At 43.3% G+C, this 27500-nt stretch overlaps 1 protein-coding gene across 1 annotated transcript in view; it reads left to right on the top strand.

Moving 5' to 3' along the window:
* The window catches only part of LOC135510481 (sushi, von Willebrand factor type A, EGF and pentraxin domain-containing protein 1-like), a 160141-nt gene that overhangs the window by 32591 nt on the left and 100050 nt on the right, over window positions 1-27500 (top strand). Inside the window, exons 2-3 of the mRNA XM_064931454.1 lie at window positions 11748-12003; window positions 16280-16456. Coding sequence (XP_064787526.1) covers window positions 11748-12003; window positions 16280-16456 — 433 coding nt within the window. The remainder of the gene's footprint in view (window positions 1-11747; window positions 12004-16279; window positions 16457-27500) is intronic.

The following is a 27500-nucleotide window of genomic DNA, read 5'->3' as shown; positions in this document are numbered from 1 at the left end:
ACCCAAAGAGGAACGTCCGTGTGGTCACTGTACGACAGGGGAGGTAGAAACAGAGATTCGCTTTTTCCTCTACTACGAGAAATACTCCCAAATAAGATCATATTTTTCCAAGAAAATATCTCAATCAATTCCCAACTTCTGTGCATTTACTAATGACATAAAGCTGGGAATTATTCTGGGTGAGCGAGAAACCGCAAATATTACTGCCAGATATGGATATTACCATAGGTCGAATGACACTCCACTAACATTCATTCCCTGAAGTATTTCCATTGTATATAACCTCTGAATAATACATAGTGTAAACATCATCCATGTACATTTCATTATCCTCATTGCATTGTTCTGTGTTTACTGAAATGCTGTACCGCTATATTGCTTTGGCAATATCTAATTGTATTTCATGCCAATAAAGCAATCTGAACTTGTATTTGATAGAGAGAGGATAGAGAGAGAGATTACTGCAGGCTTAACTAAGTGGACTGGTCCAGGGTTAGTACAGGAGATCCCAGTGGATCCTAAAGGCTCAGTCATGATCTGTCAGGTCTGTTACAGAGACCATATCCGTCTGCGTTGCTTCCCTCGCTGTTGTCTTTGGGAAGTGGGACTTGGGCTCACTGGGGCTGGAGGCTGGAGGCGAATGCCAGCACGGAGAGCCCTCGCCAGGTCAATCCACCCCATCTGGAGTTGATTGAGACCACACTACAGGGGAAGGGACACTCACTCACTCACTCACTCACTCACTCACTCACTCACATTGTCTAGATCTGTCTGTCTAGCTTGCAGGTCTCTCCCCTCTCTCTCTCTCTCTCTGCCCATGTTGAATCACCTTCCCCCCTCAATCATCCTCCCTGTCCAATTACACGGGTTGTCACATTTGATGGGAACATGCTGCCTTCTAAATGTTTAATTACAGTATATGCATTATGATTGGAACACAGTGACATTTTAAATGTATCATTCCCCCCAAATGCATTCTGTCAATGTACTAGCAGCATATTTTGCACACACACATACACACATGGGCACACACACATGCACACACCCATGCGCACACACGCACACACACACACGCGCACACGCACGCACACACACACACACACACACACGCACACACACACACACACACACACACACACACACACACACACACACACACACACACACACACACACACACACACACACACACACACACACACACACACACACACACACACACACACACACACACACACACACACGCACACACCATCTCTCATCTTTCCTCTTGTGTTGGTTTGATTGATGGTTGTTATGACAGGAAGTAGCAAAGCTTGTAATATAGGGGCCCTTTACTTTGCTCCACTGTCTCTGGTAATTACGTGAGTGAGTGTCCACTCCCCATCTCTTACTGTTGCTAGACTGGACAGTTACTGAAGTAGTGGTGACGTGCAGATCTCTAATAAAAATAGGACTCCATAGGGTTTGCTTATTCAATGAGAACTGGCTTTGCTTTTCACGATGTGTATCTGTGTAGCATCAGACTGACAAGGGTTACATCCCAAATGGCACCCTAGTTCTTATATACTGGAATTCATTTTGACTTATTTGACACCAGATTCTGAGATTCCCTATAGGTTTATGACTACTGGTCAAAAATAGTGCACTATAGAGTTAATATGCTGCCTTTTCGCACGCAGACAAACTCTTTGAGTTGTTGGCCCCTTTTCACCTTAGCTGTGTTCCTATACTCATACTAACCACACTAACTGTACTATTTGTGATGTAAATTGAGTATATAGTGTCGTGTCTTTACTATCATGAACTGAAGACATAGTTTTTAATCAAAGATTCTCTGTAATTAGTATTACGCGATTAGACTGATTAATCATGTAACCGTAATTACTAGGAAGTCGGGGCGCCAAGGAAAAATATTCAGATTACAAAGTTATCATTTCCTAAAATAACTTTTCATATATTTTATCTGATCAATTAGTCTTCGAATTAATGAATTATTTACTTTACATCAAATCAAATCAAATCAATTTATATAGCCCTTCGTACATCAGCTTATATCTCAAAGTGCTGTACAGAAACCCAGCCTAAAACCCCAAACAGCAAGCACTGCTAGAAGCACGGTGGTTAGGAAAAACTCCCTAGAAAGGCCAAAACCTAGGAAGAAACCTAGAGAGGAACCAGGCTATGTGGGGTGGCCAGTCCTCTTCTGGCTGTGCCGGGTAAAGAGTATAACAGAACATGGCCAAGATGTTCAAATGTTCATAAATGACCAGCATGGTCGAATAATAATGAGGCAGAACAGTTGAAACTGGAGCAGCAGCACGGCCAGGTGGACTGGGGACAGCAAGGAGTCATCATGTCAGGTAGTCCTGGGGCATGGTCCTAGGGCTCAGGTCCTCCGAGAGAAAGAAAGAGAATTAGAGAGAGCATATGTGGGGTGGCCAGTCCTCTTCCGGCTGTGCCGGGTGGAGATTATAACAGAACATGGCCAAGATGTTCAAATGTTCATAAATGACCTACATGGTCGAATAATAATAAGGTAGAACAGTTGAAACTGGAGCAGCAGAAAGGCCAGGTGAACTGGGGACAGCAAGGAGTCATCATGTCAGGTAGTCCTGGGGCATGGTCCTAGGGCTCAGGTCCTCCGAGAGAGAGAAGGAGAGAATTAGAGAACGCACACTTAGATTCACACAGGACACCGAATTGAACAGGAGAAGTACTCCAAATATAACAAACTGACCCCAGCCCCCCGACACATAAACTACCTCATGTTAGTTTCATTCCAAACGTCGTAAATTGTTGGTTATCTGCACGAACCCAGTCTTCACTATGAGTCATCCATACATTGTCTTAAATAATGTATTTATTACTAACTAAGTAATTCACAGAAATGCATAAACAAATAAACAAACAAGGTAAATGTGGTTACAAGAAATGATAGGAGAATGTGCGCTAGTGGGCTAAACCGGCAACGCGGCTTTTTAGACAAAAGGGGAAGTGGGGGTCGACTAAGAAGTCACTACAGAGTGATAATTATAACAATTGAAATGCTAATCCTTTGCACATGAACGCTCACTCTTTTGGGAACAATTGCAATCAATCAATATATTTACACTCAGTGGTTCGTCTTGATCGCTGGTGAAAAGTTTGTTTCTGTTGGCGAGTTTCGTCTCTCTCTCTCTCTCTCTCTCTCTCTCTGTCGTGGTTATAGTGGCTGGTTCAGAGTGACATTCATTCATTTGTTATAGAATGGATGTTTCGGCGGTTGTCGTTCTTCGCGTTCAATGATAACGAATTCCTAGCTGCAGACTAGTAATTAATATCAAAGACTTGTTCTTATTTTGTCGGTATCGATAGTCTAAGAGTTTAACCACGTGGTATTGTTAAAAGATTCAGCAATGGTCTACAACCTGTGTCTCCTCCTAATGGAGGAAAACATGGTCTGGTGATAATTTCTCAAAGGTTTTATTCGGAATGGCAGAAAAGGGCTGTCCCAGGACGTCTGACCCTAACTGGGCTCAGGGGCGGTCCTCTGATTTAGTTAACTCCAATACTCTTTTTGAGTTGTCCTTCATTAAACAGTCCAAAATCACATTGTAAAATTGTGTAAACAGTATCATACTCACTCATTCATATTATACAACAATTAGATGTAAACCTCATATCTGAGGCTATTATATAAACAGCGTTATGGTAAAGTGGCCACACCGTCTCCCATGAGCCTCCCCAAGTTGTGACAAATGGACCAGTTCGCTGCTGGATTCTTCACCGATCTTTTATACTTTCTCCGGAACATGAAATTTGTTCGTACCTCAAGTTCTGTGAGGTGGAAGGAATTCCTTTGTTCTCTATAAAAAATTTCTCTATCTATACTGTGTGTCCATGAGGAGATCCTCAGGAATTTACCACGTCTCTCTGACCACAGCAGCCTAGTTGAAGGAGGCGAGGGGGAGGCAGGGAGAGGGGGATGGGGCTGGCTATACCCAAAGAGGCCAACGTCATGACAATAGTATGCTTATAGATCATAGTATGGCTATATTACAGTAGTATGCCAAATGTTCCTGGATGTCGTACTACATTTGCCAAAATACAAAGCCCATAATGTAATTCTTGAGAAAATGGGCGTGGCTTCACATTTTCAGATTTGAAGAAAATGGCAGAAAATATGCAGCCAAAGTCCAACGAGAGCGGATACAAATTCATTGCTTTAACCAATTTGGACAAATGTTAAGAACATTTTGATCAATGTAAGAAAGTAATGACTTTTCAAATACGTTACCTTACACGTTCTGTTGGCAATTTGTTTGCTACGCTATCCTTATGAACCGCATAGCATATCATTACAGCAGTATGTACCGGTATGTCAGCTAGCTACCTTAACTATATGCTATCTAACTAACTACCCAAAGTTTATTGACTTGATTATTCCTGTTCTTAGTTTACCTCAGTGGTATAGTTGTTGTGTGTTCTCAATGGACATTCGGGTGCGTTCGTAAATTGGCTATCTACTCCGATTTCAGACGACTCTCGTCTGAGTGTACCTGTGCCAGAACACAGAATAACTGATGAATTTACAAACTCTCAACGCCAGTTGAATATGGCTTGTGTCAGTAAAAGTCAGCAGAAAAGCATAATTAAATTGTTGCCAGTAGCACAGTTACAATCACCAATGCTCTCGGTGCTATGGTAAGTAAAATGGTCAAGGTGAGGTTTTCTCTCATTTGTGTCTAGAAGTAGCTAGCAAGTTAGCCAGTTAGCTTGGGTGCTTGACTGCCGTTCTGAGGTCAGAACACTCGGATCGAACCTACTCATCGGCCAGAGCGTCCAGTGTGCGCTCGAAATGCTCTGAATTTACAAACAGACAATCTAACAATGATCTGAATTTATAAATGCCCAGATCGCAATCTGGCAATCCAGACTGAATTTAATAACACACCCAAAGTCGGAACATGTCTAGCTAGGAATTTGCTATGCTAACAAGCTAGCAAGAGGTTGCATAGCAACAGCATCAACTTCCTGTAGACAGGCAAAGCACTTGTACATCAACTGAAAGGATACCGTTCATTTACAGGACACTAAAATGACCTAATAGTATATAGAATGTAGTATATAGTCATTATGTAGAATACAGTGTGTTAGTATGTGTAAAACACAGCTCTTGTGTCTATAACTGTCACTGGAATGGAGGTATACTAAACAGAGTTATGCTACTCTGTCATTCCTGTGTTTAAGGAGGTTTTGTTGGAATTGAGTTTCGAAAGTTTTTAAAATGAGGGCACCACTAATATGGAGGTTATTAGCAGAATATAGCGGGGTGGTTTGGCAGATGCCTAAGGAGAGACTGCCCATTGCGGGAGTGTAGGTAGGGCATCAGAGAAACAATGAATGAATGGAAATGAATAAGTCTATGAACAGGATTCTTGTGTTCTAGTGTTGGGTTTTGTGCTTCCCTGTCTAGATATAATGAAACAAATATAGAGTTTGGTGAAATCCTTAAGAATGTAAAGCCTTTATTAGACAACTGAAACTAAACCATTCCCCTTCCTAGTATATGTTGAGACAGAGAGAGGAAGCTGTCATGTCTACCATTCGAAAACATGTTTGGGCGGAATAAAGATCAAATGTCATCTTAGAGAATTGACTTTGTCAAAATTCTGCTGAAACTGACCCATATATAAAGTATGCACACCTCTGAGATATTGCTCAATGGTGGCAAAGTTGAGTCTACTAGCGTCTGTCCGGGGGGGGTAGTGTTTTGTGTTATGTTTTTTTGTCCGCTAACTTGGCTCGGGGTTGTAGTTGTTCTTGCCAAGAACAGATACCATGTCAAAACAAGCACTCTCAACTTCCGACCGGGGGGGGGGGGGGGCGGCTGGCTCTTGTTTTCCGTTCGCATTTGGTTTGTATTTATCCACTCTGGAATAAGATATATATTCTGGAGGAAGAAAAAAAGGCATATCAGAATGACAGGAAGGCATAACAGAATGATAGGAAGGCATAACAGAATAACAGGAAGGCATGACAGGATGATAGGAAGGCATAACAGAATGATAGGAAGGCATAACAGAATGATAGGAAGGCATAACAGAATGATAGGAAGGCATAACAGAATGATAGGAAGGCATAACAGAATGATAGGAAGGCATAACAGAATGATAGGAAGGCATAACAGAATGATAGGAAGGCATAACAGAATGATAGGAAGGCATAGCAGAATGATAGGAAGGCATAGCAGAATGATAGGAAGGCATAACAGAATGATAGGAAGGCATAACAGAATGATAGGAAGGCATAACAGAATGATAGGAAGGCATAGCAGAATGATAGGAAGGCATAGCAGAATGATAGGAAGGCATAACAGAATGATAGGAAGGCATAGCAGAATGATAGGAAGGCATAACAGAATGATAGGAAGGCATAACAGAATGATAGGAAGGCATAGCAGAATGATAGGAAGGCATAGCAGAATGACAGGAAGGCATAGCAGAATGATAGGAAGGCATAGCAGAATCATAGGAAGGCATAACAGAATGATAGGAAGGCATAACAGAATGATAGGAAGGCATAACAGAATGATAGGAAGGCATAACAGAATGATAGGAAGGCATAGCAGAATGATAGGAAGGCATAGCAGAATGACAGGAAGGCATAGCAGAATGATAGGAAGGCATAGCAGAATCATAGGAAGGCATAGCAGAATGATAGGAAGGCATAACAGAATGATAGGAAGGCATACCAGAATGATAGGAAAGCATATCCAGAATGACAGGAAGGCATAGCAGAATGATAGGAAGGCATAGCAGAATGACAGGAAGGCATAGCAGAATGATAGGAAGGCATAGCAGAATGACAGGAAGGCATAGCAGAATGATAGGAAGGCATAGCAGAATGACAGGAAGGCATAGCAGAATGATAGGAAGGCATAACAGAATGATAGGAAGGCATACCAGAATGATAGGAAAGCATATCCAGAATGACAGGAAGGCATAGCAGAATGATAGGAAGGCATAGTCCTCCATTTTACCCATGTGACCCATCCTCCATTTTACCTCAGTGACCCGTCCTCCAATTTACCTCAGTGACCTGTCCTCTATTTTACCCCAGTTACCCGTCCTCCATTTTACCTCAGTGACCCGTCCTCCATTTTACCTCAGTGACCCGGCCTCCATTTTACCTCAGTGAACCGATGAGAATATTCCTTCATCATTCCTATATCAGGTGTGCTGACAGCAAAAAATCCCAGCCTGCATCGGGCAGACATTGTTACTTCCCTGGGTGCATCTCAACACTACTTGGAAGTACAGTTCAAGTCAACATTTTGGACACACCTACGCATTTCAGGGTTTTTCTTTCTTTTCTTTTTTTACTATTTACTATTTTCTACGTTGTAGAATAATAGTGAAGACATCAAAACTATGAAATAACACACATGGAATCATATAGTAACCAAAAAAAGTGTTAAAGAAATCTAAATGTACTTTATATTTTATATTCTTCAAAGTAGCCACCTTGATGACCGCTTTGCACACTATTGGCATTCTCTCAACAAGCTTCATGAGGTAGTCACCTGTAATGCATTTTATTTAACAGGTGTGCCTTGTTAAAAGTTCATTTGTGGAATTTTAGTCCATCATTACTTTAAGACATGAAGATCAGTCAATCGACAAAATTTCAAGAACTTCAAAGTGTCTTCAAGTGCAGTTGCAAAAACAATCAAAGGCAATCTTGAAACTGGCTCTCATGATGACCACCACAAGAAAGGAAGACCCAGATTTACCTCTGCTGCAGAGGATAAGTTCATTAGAGTTAACTGCACCAAATAAATGTTTCACAGAGTTCAAGTAACAGACTCATGTCAACATCAACTGTTCAGTGGAGACTGCGTGATACAGGCCTTCATGGTCAAATTGCTACAAAGAAACCACTACTAAAGGACACCAACAAGAAGAAGAGACTTGCTTGGTCCAAGAAACAAACACAAGCAATGGACATTAGGCCGGTGGAAATCCGTCCTTTGGTCTGATGAGTCCAAATTTGCGATTTTTGTGATTTTTTAGATGTTTTTCCAACTGAATGGATGAACGGATCATCTTCGCATGTGTGGTTCCCACCATGATGTATGGAGGAGGAGGTGTGATGCTTTGACCAAACCTCCAGGCTGTATAAGGGCTATTTAACCAAGAAGGAGAGTGATGGAGTGCTGCATCAGATGACCTGGCATTCACTGCTATTCTACAATGTAGAAAATAGTAAAAATAAAGAACAACCCCTGAATGAGTAGGTGTGTCCAAACTTTTGACTGGTACTGTATCTTGTAAGCATATGGCCACAGGTATAGAGCAGCCATACAGCTGGGATTACCTACAGCTCGTACAGAGACAGGTGTGTCTGAGCCTTGATCAAAGACACTGGGCTGCCGAGGGAGAGGGAGAGAGGGAGGGGGACTTATTTGATATTCATTCACATAGATCCCATTTGATTGGATGAATGGCTTGAGGAAATTGTCACCATGATGGCCCCATAAGGTGGTAGAAGCTCTTGGCAACATCTTCTGTAGTCTGGCATCTGGCCCTTGTCATATCCCAAACAATGAGCCCCACTTAAGGCAATGTAGCATCTGTTCAGATGCACCACTCTTTCATTCCTTCTTTAACAACAGTGTGTTTGTGTGTGTGTGTGTGTTTGTGTGCATGTGAATATCTCCCCCAGCAGCTCCGCACATATGGAGCACTCATCTCCTCTCTGCTCTCTTGCCAAAGTGTGTGAGGCGTTTTGGAACGCACAGCGGCAAAGTTTCCTTAAACTCTGTGGACTCTTTGGACTCCCTCTCTCTCTCTCTCTCTCTCTCTCTCTCTCTCTCTCTCTCTCAGCTCTCTCCTAGCGCTCTCTCCCCCTCTCTCTCTTAGCTCTCTCCTAGCTCTCTATATCTCTCTCTCTCTCCCATGTCTCTCTCTCTCTCCTATCTCTATGCTTTGACAGATATCTAAACTCAAATACAGACACCCTTCCACTGCTGCTTTTTATCTCTCTTAGAAGGATGTATCACACAGTAGGACCTGCCAAGTACATTGTTGAGGAAATGCATGTGATGCACACACACACACACACACACACACACACACACACACACACACACACACACACACACACACACACACACACACACACACACACACATACAGAGGCGTCATGCCAAAAGGTGTTTTGCTTTACCAGCTGCCAAATCCTACAATTAGTGAGGCCCACAACTGTTTTATATGCGATAGAGGAACCAGTGTGTGTATGTAGCTATATATACTCTCTATATCTATACACACTCAGCTGTGGCAACCCCTTCTTCACCACCAGCCATCAGTCATCGTCTTACACCATAACACGAACCACTACGGACCCACAGCCCTTTGAACAACCGCCCCATAAAAGACCCAGAAACACCCTGACACAAACCTCTCTCTCAGTCATGTCTCTCTCTCCTCTCCTCACCTCTACTCCACCCCCTCCTCAGGCCGCAAAGACATCACTGTGGTTTGGTGACAGCAGACAGGAGTTAGGTCTAGGGGAGATCCAGGGAGGGCCCATACCATAACTATGCAGCCTGCCAGGGTGCACTGACAGCTGGGAGCGGGCAGCAGCCAGGACTGGGATTTTGGGATGAGAACCAGGGTGACTTTGAGGAGAGGAGTAATTACATTACCCCGCTGGAGACGCTTGAAGCCAATTAGACCGGCTGCGTGCGCCACCGTGCATCATTTTATTTTGTACCCCCACACCAGACGTGATCACGACACGCAAGTTGAAATATCAAAACAAACTCTGAACCAATTACATTAATTTGGGGACAGGTCGAAAAGCATTAAACATTTTTGGCAATTTAACTAGCTAGCTTGCACTTGCTAGCTAATTTGTCCTATTTAGCTAGCTTGCTGCTGCTAGCTAATTTGTCCTATTTAGCTAGCTGGCTGATGCTAGCTAATTTGTCCTGGGATATAAACATTGAGTTGTTTTTTTACCTGAAATGCACAAGGTCCTCCACTCCGACAATTAATCCACACATAAAAAGGTCAACTAAATCTTTTCTAGTCATCTCACCTCCTTCCAGGCTTTTTCTTATTTGAACTTATATGGTGATTGGCACAGTTCTTCTTTCAATCAATCACACACACACACACACACACACACACACACACACACACACACACACACACACACACACACACACACACACACACACACACACACACACACACACACACACACACAGAGGCGTCATGCCAAAAGGTGTTTCGCTTTACCAGCTGCCAAATCCTACAATTAGTGAGGCCCACAACTGTTTCATATGCGATAGAGGAACCAGTGTGTGTATATAGCTATATATACCTCTCTCTCTCTATATATATATATATATATATACACTCAGCTGTGGCAACCCCTTCTTCACCACCATATCTGCTTCTATAAACCAATGAGGAGATGGGAGAGGCAGGACTTGCGGCACGATTTGCGTCACAACTAGAACTGACTTCTATTTTAGTCCTTGGCAACGCAGACACTCGTTGACACGCGTGAGCAGTGTGGGTGCAATAGTTGAATAACATAGATTTCTAAATGTATTTTGCGCACACGACACGAGCGGTGTAGTCAGGGTGTAATATCGCTCCTTCAATCTCTCTTCACTCTTTCCCTACAGTATCTTCACTGTCTTTGTCCTCCTCTTGTCACTCTCCTCTTCATCTCATCTATATATATGGGGCGGCAGGGTAGCCTAGTGGTTAGAGTGTTGGACTAGTAACCGGAAGGTTGCAATTTCAAACCCCAGAGCTGACAAGGTACAAATCTGTCGTTCTGTTCCTAGGCCGTATTTGAAAATAAAAAATTGTCCTTAACTGACTTGCCTAGTTAAATAAAGGTTTAAATAATACAATTCCATTTCATTACAAACAAACATACCAACTATACAGTATTGTAGCAGGTCTGGTCTGGCTTGGCCTTGCATGTTGGGTACAGGACAGTATAGCATTTTTCTCTCCAGGATTTCTGCGCAGGGAGAAAAAAAATAATGTTTCTCTGTGTCTTTAATGTCCCGTCTAATTGTACAGTCATTGATTGTCAACTGCAGCAAAACATATTGCTGTGAACCAGAGCCCGTGTCTGAGGGAGTCCTGTCCTGCAAATATGATTTTGAAATCTTTGAAATACTTTGAAAGTTCGCTTCAGCCTGCCTAAAGATGCCAGATGGGTGGTGGTTACACTTTTTGGGACTATCATATTCGTCCCATTTTGCCAAGCATGCGCCATCAAACAGGGATAAAGTATTTGAAATGATTTCTAATAGTGCTTGAACCCAGGTGTGGGGCAGCTGCTATAGTAGGGTTGTTCTACTGTTCTAGTGGTTAGCTGACAGCAGACCTATCAGACTAGAGGAGAGGGTCATTGCTGCTTTTTTCTTCTCTTCTCTCTATTGCTTGACTTGCCAATGTCCATTTTGTTTTCGGGGAGTAAGTCTCACAGAATTGTGGGGTTGTGTGTGTGTGTTGGGGAGGTTGTATGTGCAGTTAACTAATATCATTCTGCGTACCAAGCAATGGTATCTTTCAAACCACATGAATGCATTTGCTATATTCATGGAGTTACACACCGTAACACACACACACACACACACTTTCACAATACCACAATATCATGATCCAACTACATCCACCATTCATTCACACATATATTAATTATTCCCAATCTTCTCCCCCCCCGCAGCAAATCCTGCGTCACTCGCGGGCCAACGCCACCAAGGTGATCTTCCTGATAACGGACGGCTACTCCAACGGGGGCGACCCTCGCCCGGTGGCGGCCGCTCTGAGGGCGCAGGGGGTGGAGATCTACACCCTGGGGATCTGGCAGGGGAACATCCGTGAGCTCAATGACATGGCCTCGCATCCCAAGGACCAGCACTGCTACCTGGTGCACAACTTCGCCGAGTTTGAGGCCCTGGCTCGCCGTGCGCTGCACGAAGGTGAGGGGAATGAGCAACTGAATAGTTTGAGTACCAGTCGATCCACTCTTTGCCACTTCTTGTCAAGTCTCCACTTGTTGTATTCAGCACAATGACGAATACAATTTTATTTGACTCGCGTGTCATGCCAAATACATTTTCATAAAGGAGTGGCAAGGAGTTTAATGATAGCACAAGAGACTGGTACCCAGGCTGACACTTGAAGGCTTATGTGAATCAGGTTTTACAGTACAATGTCAATGGGAGATTTGTGGGAAGGAAAGATTGAGTGGAAGATGTTTTTCTCAACTTTGCATACAGGCAGCCCATTGTGACTAAGATATATAGTGCATTCAGAAAGTGCATTCAGAAAGTATTCAGACCCCTTGACTTTTTCCACATTTCGTAACGTTACAACCAATACATCACCGGGGTCAAGCTTCCTGCCATCCAGTACCTCTATACCAGGCGGTGTCAGAGGAAGGCCCTAAAAATAGTCAAAGACTCCAGCCACCCTAGTCATAGACTGTTCTCTCTGCTACCGCACTGCAAGCGGTACCGGAGAGCTGAGTCTAGGTCTAAGAGGCTTCTAAACAGCTTCTACCCCCAAGCCATAAGACTCCTGAACTGCTAATCAAATGGCTACCCAGACTATTTTCACCCCCCCACTCTGCTACCACTCTGTTATTATCTATGCATAGCCACTTTAATAACTATACCTACATGTACATAATTATCTCAATTACCTAAACACCGGTGCCCCCGCTAAGCATTTCATTGTCAGGTCTACACCTGCTGTATTCAGCGCATGTGACAAATACAATTTGATTTGACTTGATTTTGATTTTATTTATTCTAAAATGGATTAAATCGTTTTCCACCCCTCATAATTCTACACACAATAACCCAGAACGGCAAAGCGAAAAACTGTTTTTTAGAAATATTTGCACATTTATTACAAATAAAAAAATAAAAAATCACATTTAGACCCTTTACTCAGTACTTTGTTGAAGCACCTTTGGCCGCGGTTACAGCCTTGAGTCTTCTTGTGTATGACGCTACAATCTTGGCATACCTGTATTTGGGGAGATTCTCTCATTCTTCTCTGCAAACCTTCTCAAGCCCTGTCAGGTTGGAGTGTCGTTCCACAGTTATTTTCAGGTCTCTCCAGGATGTTCGATCGGGTTCAAGTCCAGGCTCTGGCTGGGCCATTCAAGGACATTCAGAGGCTTGTCCCGAAGCCACTCCGGCGTTGTATTGGCTGTGTGCTTAGGGTTGTTGTCCTGATGGAAGGTGAACATACACCCCAGTCTGAGGTCCTGAACGCTCTGGAGCTGGTTTTCATAAAGGATCTCCCTGTACTTTGCTCCATTCAACTTTCCCTCAATCCTTACTAGTCTCCCAGTCCCTGCCACTGAAAAACATCCCCACAGCATGATGCCGCAAACACCATGCTTCACCATAGGGATGGTGCCAGGTTCCCTCCAGACGTGATGCTTGGAATTCAGGCCAAAGAGTTCAATCTTGGTTTCATCAGAGAATCTTGTTTCTCATGGTTTGAGAGTCCTCAAGGTGTCGTATGGCAAACTCCAAGCAGTCTGTCATGTGTCGTTTACTGAGGAGTGGCTTCCGTCTGGCCACTCTACCATAAAGGCCTGATTGGTGGAGTGCTGCAGAGATGGTTGTCCTTCTAGAAGGTTCACCTATCTCCACAGAGGATCTCTGGAGCTCTGTCAGAGTGACTATCCGGTTCTTGGTCACCTCCCTGACCAAGGCCCTTCTCCCCCAATTGCTCATTTTGGCCCGGCGGTCAGCTCTAGGAAGAGTCGTGGGGGTTTCAAACGTCTTCCATTTAAAAATGATGGAGGCCACTGTGTTCTTGGAGACCTTCAACGCTGCAGACATTTTTTGGTAACCTTTCCCAGATCTGTGCCTCGACACAATCCTATCTCAGAGCTCTACGGATAATTCCTTCGGCTTGGTTTTTGCACAGACCAACACTGTCAACTGTGGGACCTTATATAGACAGGTGTGTGTCTTTCCAAATCATGTCCAATCAATTGAATTTACAACAGGTGCTCTCCAATCAAGCTGTAGAAACATCTCAAGAATGCTCAATGGAAACAGGATGCACCTGCACCTCAATTTCCATTCCAAAATTAAATCTAGAATCCTATTTCCCAACAAAGCATCCTTCACTCATGCTGCCCAACATACCCTCGTAAAACGGACTATCCTGCCGATCCTTGACTTCGGCGATGTCATTTACAAAATAGCCTCCATCACTCTTTTCAGCAAATTGGATGCAGTCTATCACAGTACCATCTGTTTTGTCACCAAAGCCCCATATACTACCCACCACTGTGATTGTATGCTCTCGTTGTAAATACCTCATCCCCATATTGTTATTTATTTCTTTGCTCCTTTGCACCCCAGTATCTCTACTTGCACATTCATCTTCTGCACATCTATCACTCCAGTGTTTAATTGCTAAATTGTAATTATTTTGCCACTATGGCCTATTTATTGCCTTACCTCCCTTATCTTACCTCAATTGCACAGATTTTTCTCTATTGTGTTATTGACTGTGTGTTTGTTTATTCCATGTGTAACTCTGTGTTGTTGTTTGTGTCGCACTGATTTGCTTTATCTTGGCCAGGTCGCAGTTGTAAATGAGAACTTGTTCTCAACTGGCCTCCCTGGTTAAATAAATGTGAAATAAAATACATAAATAAATACATTTCGAGTCTCATAGCAAAGGGTCTGAATACTTATGTAAATAAGGTATTTCTGTTTTTTACTTTTAATACATTTGGAAAAATCCCTAAAAACATGTTTTTGCTTTGTCATTAGGGGGTTTTGTTTTTCTTTAATCCATTTTAGAATAAGGCTGTAACTTAACAAAATGTGAAACAAGTAAAGGGGTCTGAATACTTTCCGAATGCACTGTATATATATAAAAAATTGAAGTTTGGTAAAATCCCATCCAAGTCCTGCAGACAGTTTGCTCTGCACATCTAGCCAACACATAACATCAGAGAGTCAAAAAGGAGGTGAAATACTTGGAGTCATCATTTTTCAGATGTCAATTGCATCGGCCCATAAAACAACAACATGCAGCACCGAAGCCATCTATTCAGCGTCCCAAGTGGCACCCTATTCCGTATATATCCCTATGGGCCCTGGTCAAAAGTAGTGCACTATAAAGGGAATAGAGTACCATTGGGACACAGCCTATATTAGAACCTAGACGGTGGTAAATCTGTCCTGTTAGAGAGTGATAAGGTTGTCAGACGGTTCATCCCAAATGGCACCCTATTCCCTTTATAGTAAACTACTTTTGAACAGGGCCCATAGGACTATATAGGGACGAGGGTGTAATTTGGGACGGATCCAGTGTGAGCCATGGCAGCCAGTTCATGTTATCAAGCCTGCCGTTTGTCTCTGTTTTACTGACTCTCCCTCTCCAAGTCTACTCCGAGCCGCTGCCAACCCCAACTCAAGCATCAGCCCTTCAGCCCCATAGCCCCAGTTTCAGCCATAGCTCCCACTCCAGCCATTGAGTCCATTGCACCAGGCAAGCTCAATCATGTGTAGCTAACATTTTTGCAAGTGTACAAATGCTATTTGAACCCAGGTCTGCTTTCTCTACCTCTGCCAACCCCTGGACCAAACACCATCCTCAGCCATGTGTGAAAAACATCTGGCCCACAATGCTCTTTGATTGGTTCCCGCTTCTCAGAAAGAACAAACAATCACTCAGCCAATCCTGCTCCCTTTGTCATTATTTATGTATGAGGCAGATAAGCATGTCTAGCCCTAGCTTAGCATACGTGACATTTCCACCGGATTCATCAACACAGATGTGTTTATACAGTAGTAGGCCAATTTACGGTAATCTACTCTGTTATCAGGATTGGAGTAAACTACAGTTATCAGTAAAATTACTCAGGAATGTTTTTTCCCACCAGTATATTGACCTCTTCCAGTGGCCTTTGGTTTGATTCATTGGTTTGCTTATATCACAAAATCACTCTCTCTCCTCGCTATCTCCTCTCCTCTGCCTTCGTTCTCTCTCACCTCTCGCTTTCCCTCTCCTTTCTCATCACCCCTCGCTCCTCTTTTAGTGAGTTGACCCTCCACTCTGACCCTCCACTCACTCCCTCTCTTCTCCACCTCTCCTTTCTTTCCATCTCTCCTCTCTCCTTTTCTATGGCCAAGCAAGAATTTTATGAAATGATTTACAAATATCCTCGGGTGACCTTTGACCCCTGTGTCGACCCTTGTCTCCCCTCAGACCTGCCAACAGGAAGTTACATCCAGGAGGACCTATCCCGCTGCTCGTCTCTGTGCGAGGCAGGTTCGGACTGCTGTGACATCATGGCCAGCTGCAAGTGTGGCACCCACACGGGCCAGTACGACTGTATCTGTGAGAAGGGCCACTACGGCAAGGGGCTGCAGCAAGAGTGCACAGGTAGGTCACAGAAGTAGGGGAATGTGCACAGTATGGACCATAGACATAGAGCAGTTTTATATCTATGGTAAGGACAGCCATGTTGACTCCATTCTTGTTGCCTCGTGAATAAATATGTAAGCCTAAAATTACTTTAAAAATAACTTTTTGGAGTGTGGACCCTCTACAATGCGTCTAATGGTTTCATCTTGGTGTATGCACCAGTTCTGTGCACAGTGGTTTCAGGAACCGTTGTCAATAAGGACATCCCTGGGGTCTTTGGAGAGTGACTGAATGTGGTGATGGATGGTGAAGTGTGATTTCAGAGGGTTTCAGCCTGGGCTATCTGACGATTTCACCTCTGAAAACAGACCACTTAGCCCCATGATGCCTGTCAATCATATTCAATCAAATGTATTCTATATAGTGCCCTGTAAGCTCACCGTGAGTTAAGGACAAGTAACCAAGTGTCATTGATTCACTAAGGAGTCTGTGTATCCAGTCAGTGCTAAGATCCTGATCAACACATTTCCCCAAGGTGTAGGAGCTGACCTTGGAGAGGTGTGTGTGTGTGTGTGTGTGTGTGTGTGTGTGTGTGTGTGTGTGTGTGTGTGTCGATCCAAGACCTATCAGTGTGTAGAGAGGCCTGGTGGGGGTCTGTGACAGACAGTGATGTGTGTTTGTGTGCATTAGGTCTCAGGTGACCAAGCTCTCTCTCTCTCTCTCTCTCTCTCTCTCTCTCTCTCTCTCTCTCTCTCTCTCTCTCTCTCTCTCTCTCTCTCTCTCTCTCTCTCTCTCTCTTTCCCTCACACTCGCTCTCTCTCGCTCCCCCTGTTGTGCTGTTGCTGACGACATTTTTTAAATGCTGGCTCTGAAATGTGCTGAGGGCATCAGGGTCATCAATGGGAACGACTCCCAAATCACAATCAGATGTTGTGGAGACAAAGGCAGTCTGCTTATTAACTCCTGTTTAATTAATTGCAGAGAGCCAGAGAGCAGACAGAGTGTGTGTGTGTGTTTAAGCAGACAGACAGACAGACTCTGAGGAAGGAAGACGCTGTGTGACACACAGGAGGCTGCTGAGGGAGCGAACAGCTCATAATGTCTGGAACGGAGCACATGAAATGGCGTCAAACACTTATAAGCCATGTGTTTGATGTATTTGATACCATTCCCCTTATTCCGCTCCAGTCATCACCTTGAGCACGTCCTCCCCAATTAAGCTGCCTCCAAACCTCCTGTGGTGTGACGCTAGGCTAAACCGCAGGTTACTGCTTCCTGTGTGTCGCTCACCACCCTCAACAATCTCACCACCCTCAACATGTCCAAGTAAGAACTTATATGTTCTATATACACTGCTCAAAAAAATAAAGGGAACACTTAAACATGCTGTTGTGCAAATGGAATAGACAACAGGTGGAAATTATAGTCAATTAGCAAGACACCCCCCACTTCTCAGTTCCTATGCTTCCTGACTGATGTTTTGGTCACTTTTGAATGCTGGCGGCGCTTTCACTGTAGTAGTAGCATGAGACGGAGTCTACAATCCACACAAGTGGCTCAGGTGTAGTGCAGCTCATCCAGGATGGCACATCATTGCGAGCTGTGGCAAGAAGGTTTGCTGTGTCTGTCAGCATAGTGTCCAGAGCATGGAGGCGCTACCAGGAGACAGGCCAGTACATCAGGAGACATGGAGGAGGCCTTTGGAGGGCAACAACCCAGCAGCAGGACCGCTACCCCCACCTTTGTGCAAGGAGGAGCAGGAGGAGCACTGCCAGAGCCCTGCAAAATTACCTCCAGCAGGCCACAAATGTGCATGTGTCTGCTCAAACGGTCAGAAACAGACTCCATGAGGGTGGTATGAGGGCCCAACGTCCACAGGTGGGGGTTGTGCTTACAGCCCAACACCGTGCAGGACATTTGGCATTTTCCAGAGAACACCAAGATTATGAAATTCGCCACTGTGCTCTTCACAGATGAAAGCAGGTTCACACTGAGCACATGTGACAGACGTGACAGTCTGGAGACACTGTCGAGAACGTTCTGCTGCCTGCAATATCCTCCAGCATGACCGGTTTGGCGGTGAGTCAGTCATATGGTGTGGGGTGGCATTTCTTTGGGGGGCCGGACACCTCCATGTGCTCACCAGAGGTAGCCTGACTGCCATTAGGTACCGAGATAAGATCCTCAGACCCCTTGTGAGACCATATGCTGGTGCGGTTGGCCCTGGGTTCCTCCTAATGCAAGACAATGTGGCTGGAGTGTGTCAGCAGTTCCTGCAAGAGGAAGGCATTGATGCTATGGACTGGCCCACCCGTTCCCCAGACCTGAATCCAATTGAGCACATCTGGGACATCATGTCTCGCTCCATCCACCAACGCCACGTTGCACCATAGACTGTCCAGGAGTTGGCGGATGCTTTAGTCCAGGTCTGGGAGGAGATCCCTCAGGAGACCATCCGCCACCTCATCAGGAGCATGCCCAGGCGTTGTAGGGAGGTCATACAGGCACGTGGAGGCCACACACACTACTGAGCCTCATTTTGACTTGTTTTAAGGACATTACATCACAGTTGGATCAGCCTGTCGTGTGGTTTTCCACTTTAATTTTGAGTGTGACTCCAAATCCAGACCTCCATGGGTTGATAAATTTGATTCCCATTGATAATTTTTGTGTGATTTTGTTGTCAGCACATTCAACTATGTAAAGAAAAATGTATTTAATAAGAATATTTCATTCATTCAGATCTAGGATGTGTTATTTTTGTGTTCCATTTATTTTTTTGAGCAGTGTATATAAAGGTGTTATACAAACCTTTGTATTTTTTATTTTTTTGGAAAGATAAAAACACCATTCACCTACATCATGCATTTCTGCCCCATATACCGTCCATCGTTAGGCAGATCTCTTCCACAGGATTTCATATTGACGTTGTGCTTCTGAAACACCACCAGGCTTGACCTAGTGAAAGGTGTTGTGGTAGTTATGGGTAACGTCTGTGCTGCTGTTAGCAGGGTTAGTGTTGTCTACACTTCAGACTCTGAACTACTAGAGATGGGAAGGAAGTGTTTAGAGGCCACCTACTGTGGATGGAGGTGAATGTCGGATTCTTCGGTAGCTTGAAGTACAGGACTGAGGAATATTTTAGTTTGGACAGGGAGGAGCTGACATTGGGCGTGTGTGTGTGTGGACATGTTTTACTATTCTTGTGGGGACCAGGAAAATAAAACATGTGTGGAATGTGATGAGATAGACAGAAGATAGAATAAGCCTCTTTAAACAACATGTTACCTTGCGTCAATAGAGTCCCCATTCTCCTTGGCCACCCGTAAATTACTAATCTTGCCTGATCCCAGATCTGTTTGTGCTGTCATGACAATGACCCTAGCAGTTGGCAAGACAGCACAAACATATCTGGGACCAGGCTACTAAGTCACGTGACTGAAAGGGAAAACATGACACAGTGTACCCCTAGTCCATACCAATAACAGTTGTCAGGTCTAGCCTGAAGCCAGAGGATGGAGAGAATGTGATAGATGCAGTCAGAGGGAAACATCTCATTTTCTTCCTCTCTTCCTCTCACCCTGGCAGGACTATCACAGCCTGGGAGGACAGGGAGGATGGAGGGGGGAGGAGAGGGAGAGAAAACGAGAGAGAGAGAAAACAAGAGAGAGAGAGAGAGAGAGAGAGAGAGAGAGAGAGAGAGAGAGAGAGAGTGCCTTCGGAAAGTATTCAGACCCCTTGATTTTTTCCACATTTTGTTACATTTGTTAAAAGTTTGTTAAAAAAAAGTTTGTTAAAGTTTGTTAAAAGTTTTTTTCCTTAATGACAACGCTAAAACAGGTTTTTAGAAATGTATGCAAATCTATTGAAAATAAAAAACTTAAATATCAGGAAAGTATTCAGACCCTTTACTTAGCACTTTCTTGAAGCACCTTTGGCAGCGATTACAACATCGAGACTTCTTGGGTATGACGCTACAAGCTTGATACACCTGTATTTGGGGAGTTTCTCCCATTCTTCTCTGCAGATCCTCTCAAGCTCTGTCAGGTTGGATGGGGACCGTTGCTGCACACCTATTTTCAGGTCACTCAGAGATGTTCCATCAGGTCCAGGCTCTGGCTGGGCCACTCAAGGACATTCAGAGACTTGTCTCGAAGCAACACCTGTGTTGTCTTGGCTGTGTGCTTAGGGTCGTTGTCCTGTTGGAAGGTGAGCTTTCACCCCAGTGTGCTCTGAAGCAGGTTTCCATCAAGGATCTCTCTGTACTTTGCTCCGTTCATCTATCTCTCGATCCTGACTAGTCTCCCAGTCCCTGCCGTTAAAAAAAGAGATGGTTCTCCTTCTGGAAGGTTCTCCCGTCTCCACAGAGGAAGTCTAGAGCTCTGTAAGAGTGACCATCAGGCTCTTGATCAACTCCCTGACCAAGGCCCTTCTCCCCCGATTGCTCATTTTGGCCAGGCGGTCAGCTCTAGGAAGAGTCTGGGTGGTTCCAAACTTCATCCATTTAAGAATGATGGGGTCCACTGTGTTCTTGCGGACCTTCAATGTTGCAGAAATGTTTTGCCACTCTTCCCCAGATCTGTGCCTCTACACAATTCCTTCGACCTCACAGCTTTTTATTTGTGTTGACTGTGGGACCTTATGCAGACAGGTGTGTGCCTTTCCAAGTCATGTCCAATCAATTGAATTTAGCACAGGTGGACTTCAATCAAGTTGAATATTTATGTAAATAATGTATTCTGTTTTTATTTTCAATAAATGTGCAAAAATTTCGAAAAACCTGCTTTCGCTTTGTCATGGGATATTGTATGTAGTTAGCTAAAAAAAGACTTTAAATCAATTTTATAATGAGACTAATGTAATAACATGTGGAAAAATTCAAGAGCTCTGAATACTTCCTGACGGCACTGTATATGGAAGTGGAAAAAGATAGGGAGGGTAGAGAGAAAATGTGAAATAGGGCAAATGGACAATGGGAAGGAGAGAGGGAGAGAGAGATGTAAGCGGTAGAATTTAAGAGTCATAGGTCTGTGATTAGCTTGTCCGTGTTCCCTAAATAACTATAGACCCTTTGATGTCCATGATGGTGTGTGTGTTTGTGTTTGTGTGTGTGTGAGACGCGTGCCACCTGGAGTGAAGCCAGGACTCCGTCTCTCTCCATGGGGGGCCATTTATTTCCTCTAAGCTCACACTGTAAATATTTGCTCTCGAGGAGGAAGCCTCTAGGTGAACATAAATCCAAAATATCGAAATAAAAACTACAAAAAGGAGAAAAAGTAAATGAGTCTTGGATATACTGAAGAGGACAGGGAATTGCAGAGAAGAGGATGAATGTTGCATTCCTTCTTTGTTTCACTCCCCCTCTTCCTCCTCCTCCTCATCCTCCTCTCCTATCCTCTAACCCTGTGTTAGGTCTCCTGTGTGTGGTACTAGTATTAGACTGTAAATGCGATCGGGAAAAGCATTTGGTATGAAACCAGAGGATGAGAACCCCTAACACTCCATGAATTATCAGAGACTCTCCAGCTCTTCTCTCCACACACCCTCACTCGTGAGTCGTGTATCAGCCAGCTTAAACAGACAGACAACAGCTACAGTGTTCAGTATCTCAGGGTGAAAGAGGAAGAGAACTGATGTACTCCAGTCCCAGAGAAAGTCGGTGAGTTAGTTGCTTAGAAAGACAAAAGATCGGAGACAGAGCTGCGATCTGTAGAGTGAGAATCACTGGGAGGGAGTGAGCTTCAGTTCACTGATGTACAGATGTAGGATCTTAATTTGATCCCTCTTTTGTTGCTGAGGATTAATGCACAGCAGGAAATGCAATCGTGTAGCGTATTTTAGTTTTTAAAAGGCTTCTAAAGTTGGTCATTTCCACTTTGAAATGTCAGACTTGATTTGCCCTTACGAAAAAGGTATCATCCCATACAAAAATGTCCATTCATTAAAATCCACATAATAATTCACATTTGTTGTTGCTGCAGGATTATTTTCCTGCTACAGCAAATTTGCTTGGCAGGAAAATAAGTTCGTACATCTGTAGACGAGTCCTGAGCCAGACATACAGTGACGGAAATGCTAAACCTTTCCACTGTAAAAAGACAGGTTCTGGCAAACATCAATAGCATTGACTTGTAAATGACCTGCTTTGCATTAATTTGAGCCAACCTAAACCAAATATTTCCTTCTTGACTAATACATTTGTCTTTCATAGCTTATCTGAACCCAGGTCAGTTTTGATGTTAGCAGAATCAGACATGCCCCTTCTCTGTTTTGACTTCCAGGAAAAATCCACTCATAAACTACATTTGGAAGATGTTTTTTTTTTACTGCACTGTTAATACAGTCCCAAAAGGTTTTGGTGAAGTTTTCACGATATTTGAGTTTTTTTCCTTTAAGTATATAGTCACATATATGTCCAAGTACGACCCATTCATACACAAACACTAACAACCTGGAGCAACATGACACAGACCATGCCTTAGGAAGCAATACAATACACGTGTTTACATTGTCAGATAACATGCAGCATATATACACACACACTTCTCCAGCTGTGTATGTATGTACACGGTGCATTCAGAAAGTATTCATACGCCTTGACTTATTCCACATTTTGTTGTGTTACAGCCTGAATACCCCCCCAAAAAACTCTCTCACACATCGACACACAATACCCCCATAATGACAAAATGAAAACATGTTTTTAGAAATGTTTGCAAATATATTGAAAATGACCTAGTCGATACATGTTAGAATCACCTTTGGCAGCAATTACAGCTGTAAGCCTTTCTGGGTAAGTCTCTAAGAGCTTTGCACACCTGGATTGTACAATGTTTGCACATAATTCTTAAAAAAATTCTTCAAGCTCTGTCAAGTAGGTTATTGATCATAGATTTACTTAGATTTTCAAGCCAATTTAAGTCAAAACTGTAACTAGGCCACTAGTATTTTAGGTTATTGTTCTGCCGAAAGGTACATTTGTCTCCCAGTGTCTGTTAGAAACCAGACTGAACCAGGTTTTTCTCTAGGATTTTGCCTGCGCTTAGCTCTATTCCATTTATTTGTATCCTAAAAAAATTCTAGTCTTTGTCAGTGACAAGCATACCCATAACATGATGCAGCCACCACCATATTGGAAATATGATATGAAATATGAAGTGAGGTACTGTGTTGGATTTGCCCCCAAACATCTTTGACACATTTTTTGCAGTTTTACTTTAGTGTCTTATTGCAAACAGGATGCCTGTTTTGGAATATTTTTTATTCTGTACAGGCTTCCTTCTTTGCACTCTGTCACTTAGGTCCTTCTTTGCACTTTGTCATTACATTAGTAGTGTAGGGTAATTACAATGTTGTTGATCTATCCTCAGTTTTCTCCTATTACAGCCATTAAACTCTGTAACTGATTTAATGTCACCATTGGCCTCATGGGGAAATCTCTGAGCGGTTTCTTTCCTTTCCGGCAAACGAGGTAGGAAGGATGCCTGTATCTTTGTAATGACTCCCTGTTTTGATGCACCATTCAAAGTGTAATGAATAACTTCGCCATCCTCAAAGGGATATTCAATGTCTGTTTTTTATTTCATTTACCAATAGGCTACCTTCTTTCCGAGGCATTGGTTGCGTCTTTGTTTGAAATTCACTGCTCGACTGAGGGACCTTACAGATAATTGTATGTGTGGGGTACAGAGATGAGGTAGTCATTCAAAAATCACGTTAAACACTGTTATTGCACACTGAGTGAGTCCATGAAACTTATTTAGGCTTGCCAGAACAAAGGAGTTGACTCAAGACATTTCAGCTTTTCATTTTTAATTCACTTGTAAAATCTTCTAAAAACGTAATTCCACTTTGACATTATGGGGTCTTGTGTGTAGGCCAGTGACATTGAATCCATTTTAAATTCAGTGCGTAACACAACAACATTTGGAAAAGCCACGGAGTGTGAATACTTTCTGATGGCACTGTGTGTGTGTCTGCATGTGTGTGTTTGTGTGTGTCTGCTAAGGTTATGTAAGCCTATCCATGAATAATCTCTTCCTAAATATGAGGTCCCCCCCTTCCCAACAACGAATGGCAAGGTGCCCACAGAAAAAACCCCACAGACTTTTAGTCCAAAATTAAAGCTGAGGAGTTGCTCAACAAATGTTGGAACGCCGGGCCAAACACTTTTTTGGCAGTGGTGACCATCTCAGCAAATGCCTGAGAATCTCTGTGGATATAAGGAGGTCGTAGGGTCAAGAGGGGGTCTCCTACTTTATAAAATTGATAGGCTGGCGGTTTTAAGGTTTAGATTTGTGGATTCTCCGTTGTTGTTGATCGTTGAGGAGAATCCTTGGCTGTATTCCAATATTGCGCTACTTTCGGCCTGGGTGTCACGTTGTATAAATGATTGGAGACAGGCGCAGGAATTCGTAATAGGGGGATTTAATACTCCACCCAAAATATACAACATGCCATGAAAAGACACGGGGACGAAGCCCAAAACAAACACTTATACAAAAACACAGGGATGTAACCCAAACAAAAGAGCAAGGTAAAACCTCTAATAAATACAGACCCGTAATAACAAGATCATAATAAACGCAGCACGAAAGCCGAAATAACAACGCACAGGTACTCACAGACTCACAGGTACTCACAGACCAACGGACATGGGAACAATAACCGACCAAGACAATGGTGAACAGAGGGCACATATATACAATTACTAATCAGGGGAATGGGAATCTGGTGTGCGTAATGAGACAGTTCAGTAACACCTCCGGAGCTGGTGAATGGAATGAGCAGCAGTACCGGGGTAATCTGTGACGCTGGGCCCATAGTGCTCTAATCAAACGTAGTGCACTAGGGAATACGGTGCCATTTGGAACAGATCCCTTGCTCCAGTGCCGTGGCTCTGTTGTAGTAGAGGGTGCCAGTGCTCAGTCAATGGACAGACGGACTGAAACAGGACCAGACTGGCCTGGCGCTATCAGAGAGACAGATGGACGGATGCACAGAGTGCATTGGCTGAGTTATCTGAATGAGATCTGTGGAGAGAGAGACCGAATGACAGTGTTAGAATAGAGATATGGAATATGGTATCCTTGTTAGAATCGAATGAGTAGTACATCTGATTCACAGCCCTGTCCACTGAATATCACCTATCACCATCAGGACCACCAGCATGCACCTCTATAAAAGATATATAGACGTAGAAGGTTTAATTGATGCCTTTGAGAGAGCGGGACTGTGATATAGTACAGGGACATTGTGAAAAGCCTGTAAAACAAACATAGCTGTTGTCGTAAAATTGTAGCCGTGAAACTGCCAAAGCCTCACTGCATCATTAACAGTCCCCCATCCATCCCTCATTCCTCCTAGTCTTCCCTTCTCTTCCCTTCTCTTCCACCCCATCCCACCACCCTCAACCATAAAAAGAGGAGTGAGTTTACAGGGTGGTAAAAGGAGCCATTACACACACTAGAACCCCCCCCCCCTGTTGAATGTGCTCTAATTCCTCTTCCTGGGGGCCCAGGTACAATGGCAGGTCACGCATCAAGGAGGCGAAGACAGCACCAGGCATGCTACACAAACATGATGTCTATAAACATGCTAAACACACACACAACGTCTAATAACATGCTACACACACACAACATCTATAAACAAGCTACACACACAACGTCTGTAAACATGCTACACACAACGACTATAAACATGCTACACACACAATGTCTATTAACATGCTACACACGCAACATCAATAAACATGCTACACACACAACGTCTGTAAACATGCTACACACACAACGACTATAAACATGCTACACACACAACGTCTATAAACATGCTACACACACGATGTCTATTAACAAGCTACACACACAAACAGCGTCTATAAACATGCTACACACAATGTCTGTTAACATGCTACACACACACACAACATCTATAAACATGCTACCCACACAAGGTCTATTAACATGCTACACACACATCGTCTATAAACACGCTACACACCAACAACGTCTATAAACATGCTACACACAACGTCTATAAACATGCTACACACACGGTGTCTATTAACACGCTACACACACACAGCGTCTATAAACATGCTACACACACACAAGGTCTATTAATATGCTACACACACAATGTCTATTACATGCTACACATGCAATGTCTATAAACATGCTACACACACAATGTCTATTAGCATGCAACACACACAACGTCTATAAACATGCTATACACACAATGTCTATAAACGTGCTACACACACAATGTCTATTAACATGATACACACACAAACTGCGTCTATAAACATGCTACACACAATGTCTATAAACATGCTACACACAGTGTCTATAAACATGCTACACACAATGTCTATTAACATTCTACACACACACAATGTCTATAAACATGCTACACACACAACGTCTATTAACATGATACACACACAATTTCTATAAACATGCTACACACACAATGTCTATAACATTATACACACACAATGTCTATAAACATGCTACACACGCAATGCCTATAAACATGCTACACACAGAATGTCTATAAACATGCTACATACACAACATCTATAAACATGCTACACACAATGTATATTAGCATGCTACACACACAACGTCTATAAACATGCTACACACACAATGTCTATAAACATGCTACACACACAATGTCTATAAACATGCTACACACACAATGTCTATTAACATGCTACACACACAACTTCTATAAACATGCTACACACACAATGTCTGCAAACATGTTACACACACAATGTCTATTAACATGCTACACACATGCAACGTCTATAAACATGCTACACACAATGTCTATGAACATGCTACACACGCAATGTCTATAAACATGCTACACACACAATGTCTGCAAACATGTTACACACACAATGTCTGCAAACATGTTACACACACAATGTCTATTAACATGCTACACACGCAATGCCTATAAACATGCTACACACACAATGTCTATAAACATGCTACACACACAATGCCTATAAACATGCTACACACAGCATCTATAAACATGC

Source organism: Oncorhynchus masou, chromosome 23, assembly GCF_036934945.1.
Source record: "Oncorhynchus masou masou isolate Uvic2021 chromosome 23, UVic_Omas_1.1, whole genome shotgun sequence".
Lineage (NCBI taxonomy): Eukaryota > Metazoa > Chordata > Actinopteri > Salmoniformes > Salmonidae > Oncorhynchus > Oncorhynchus masou.
Note: the sequence above shows the minus strand (reverse complement) of the source record. Positions and strands in the feature narration are given on the sequence as shown.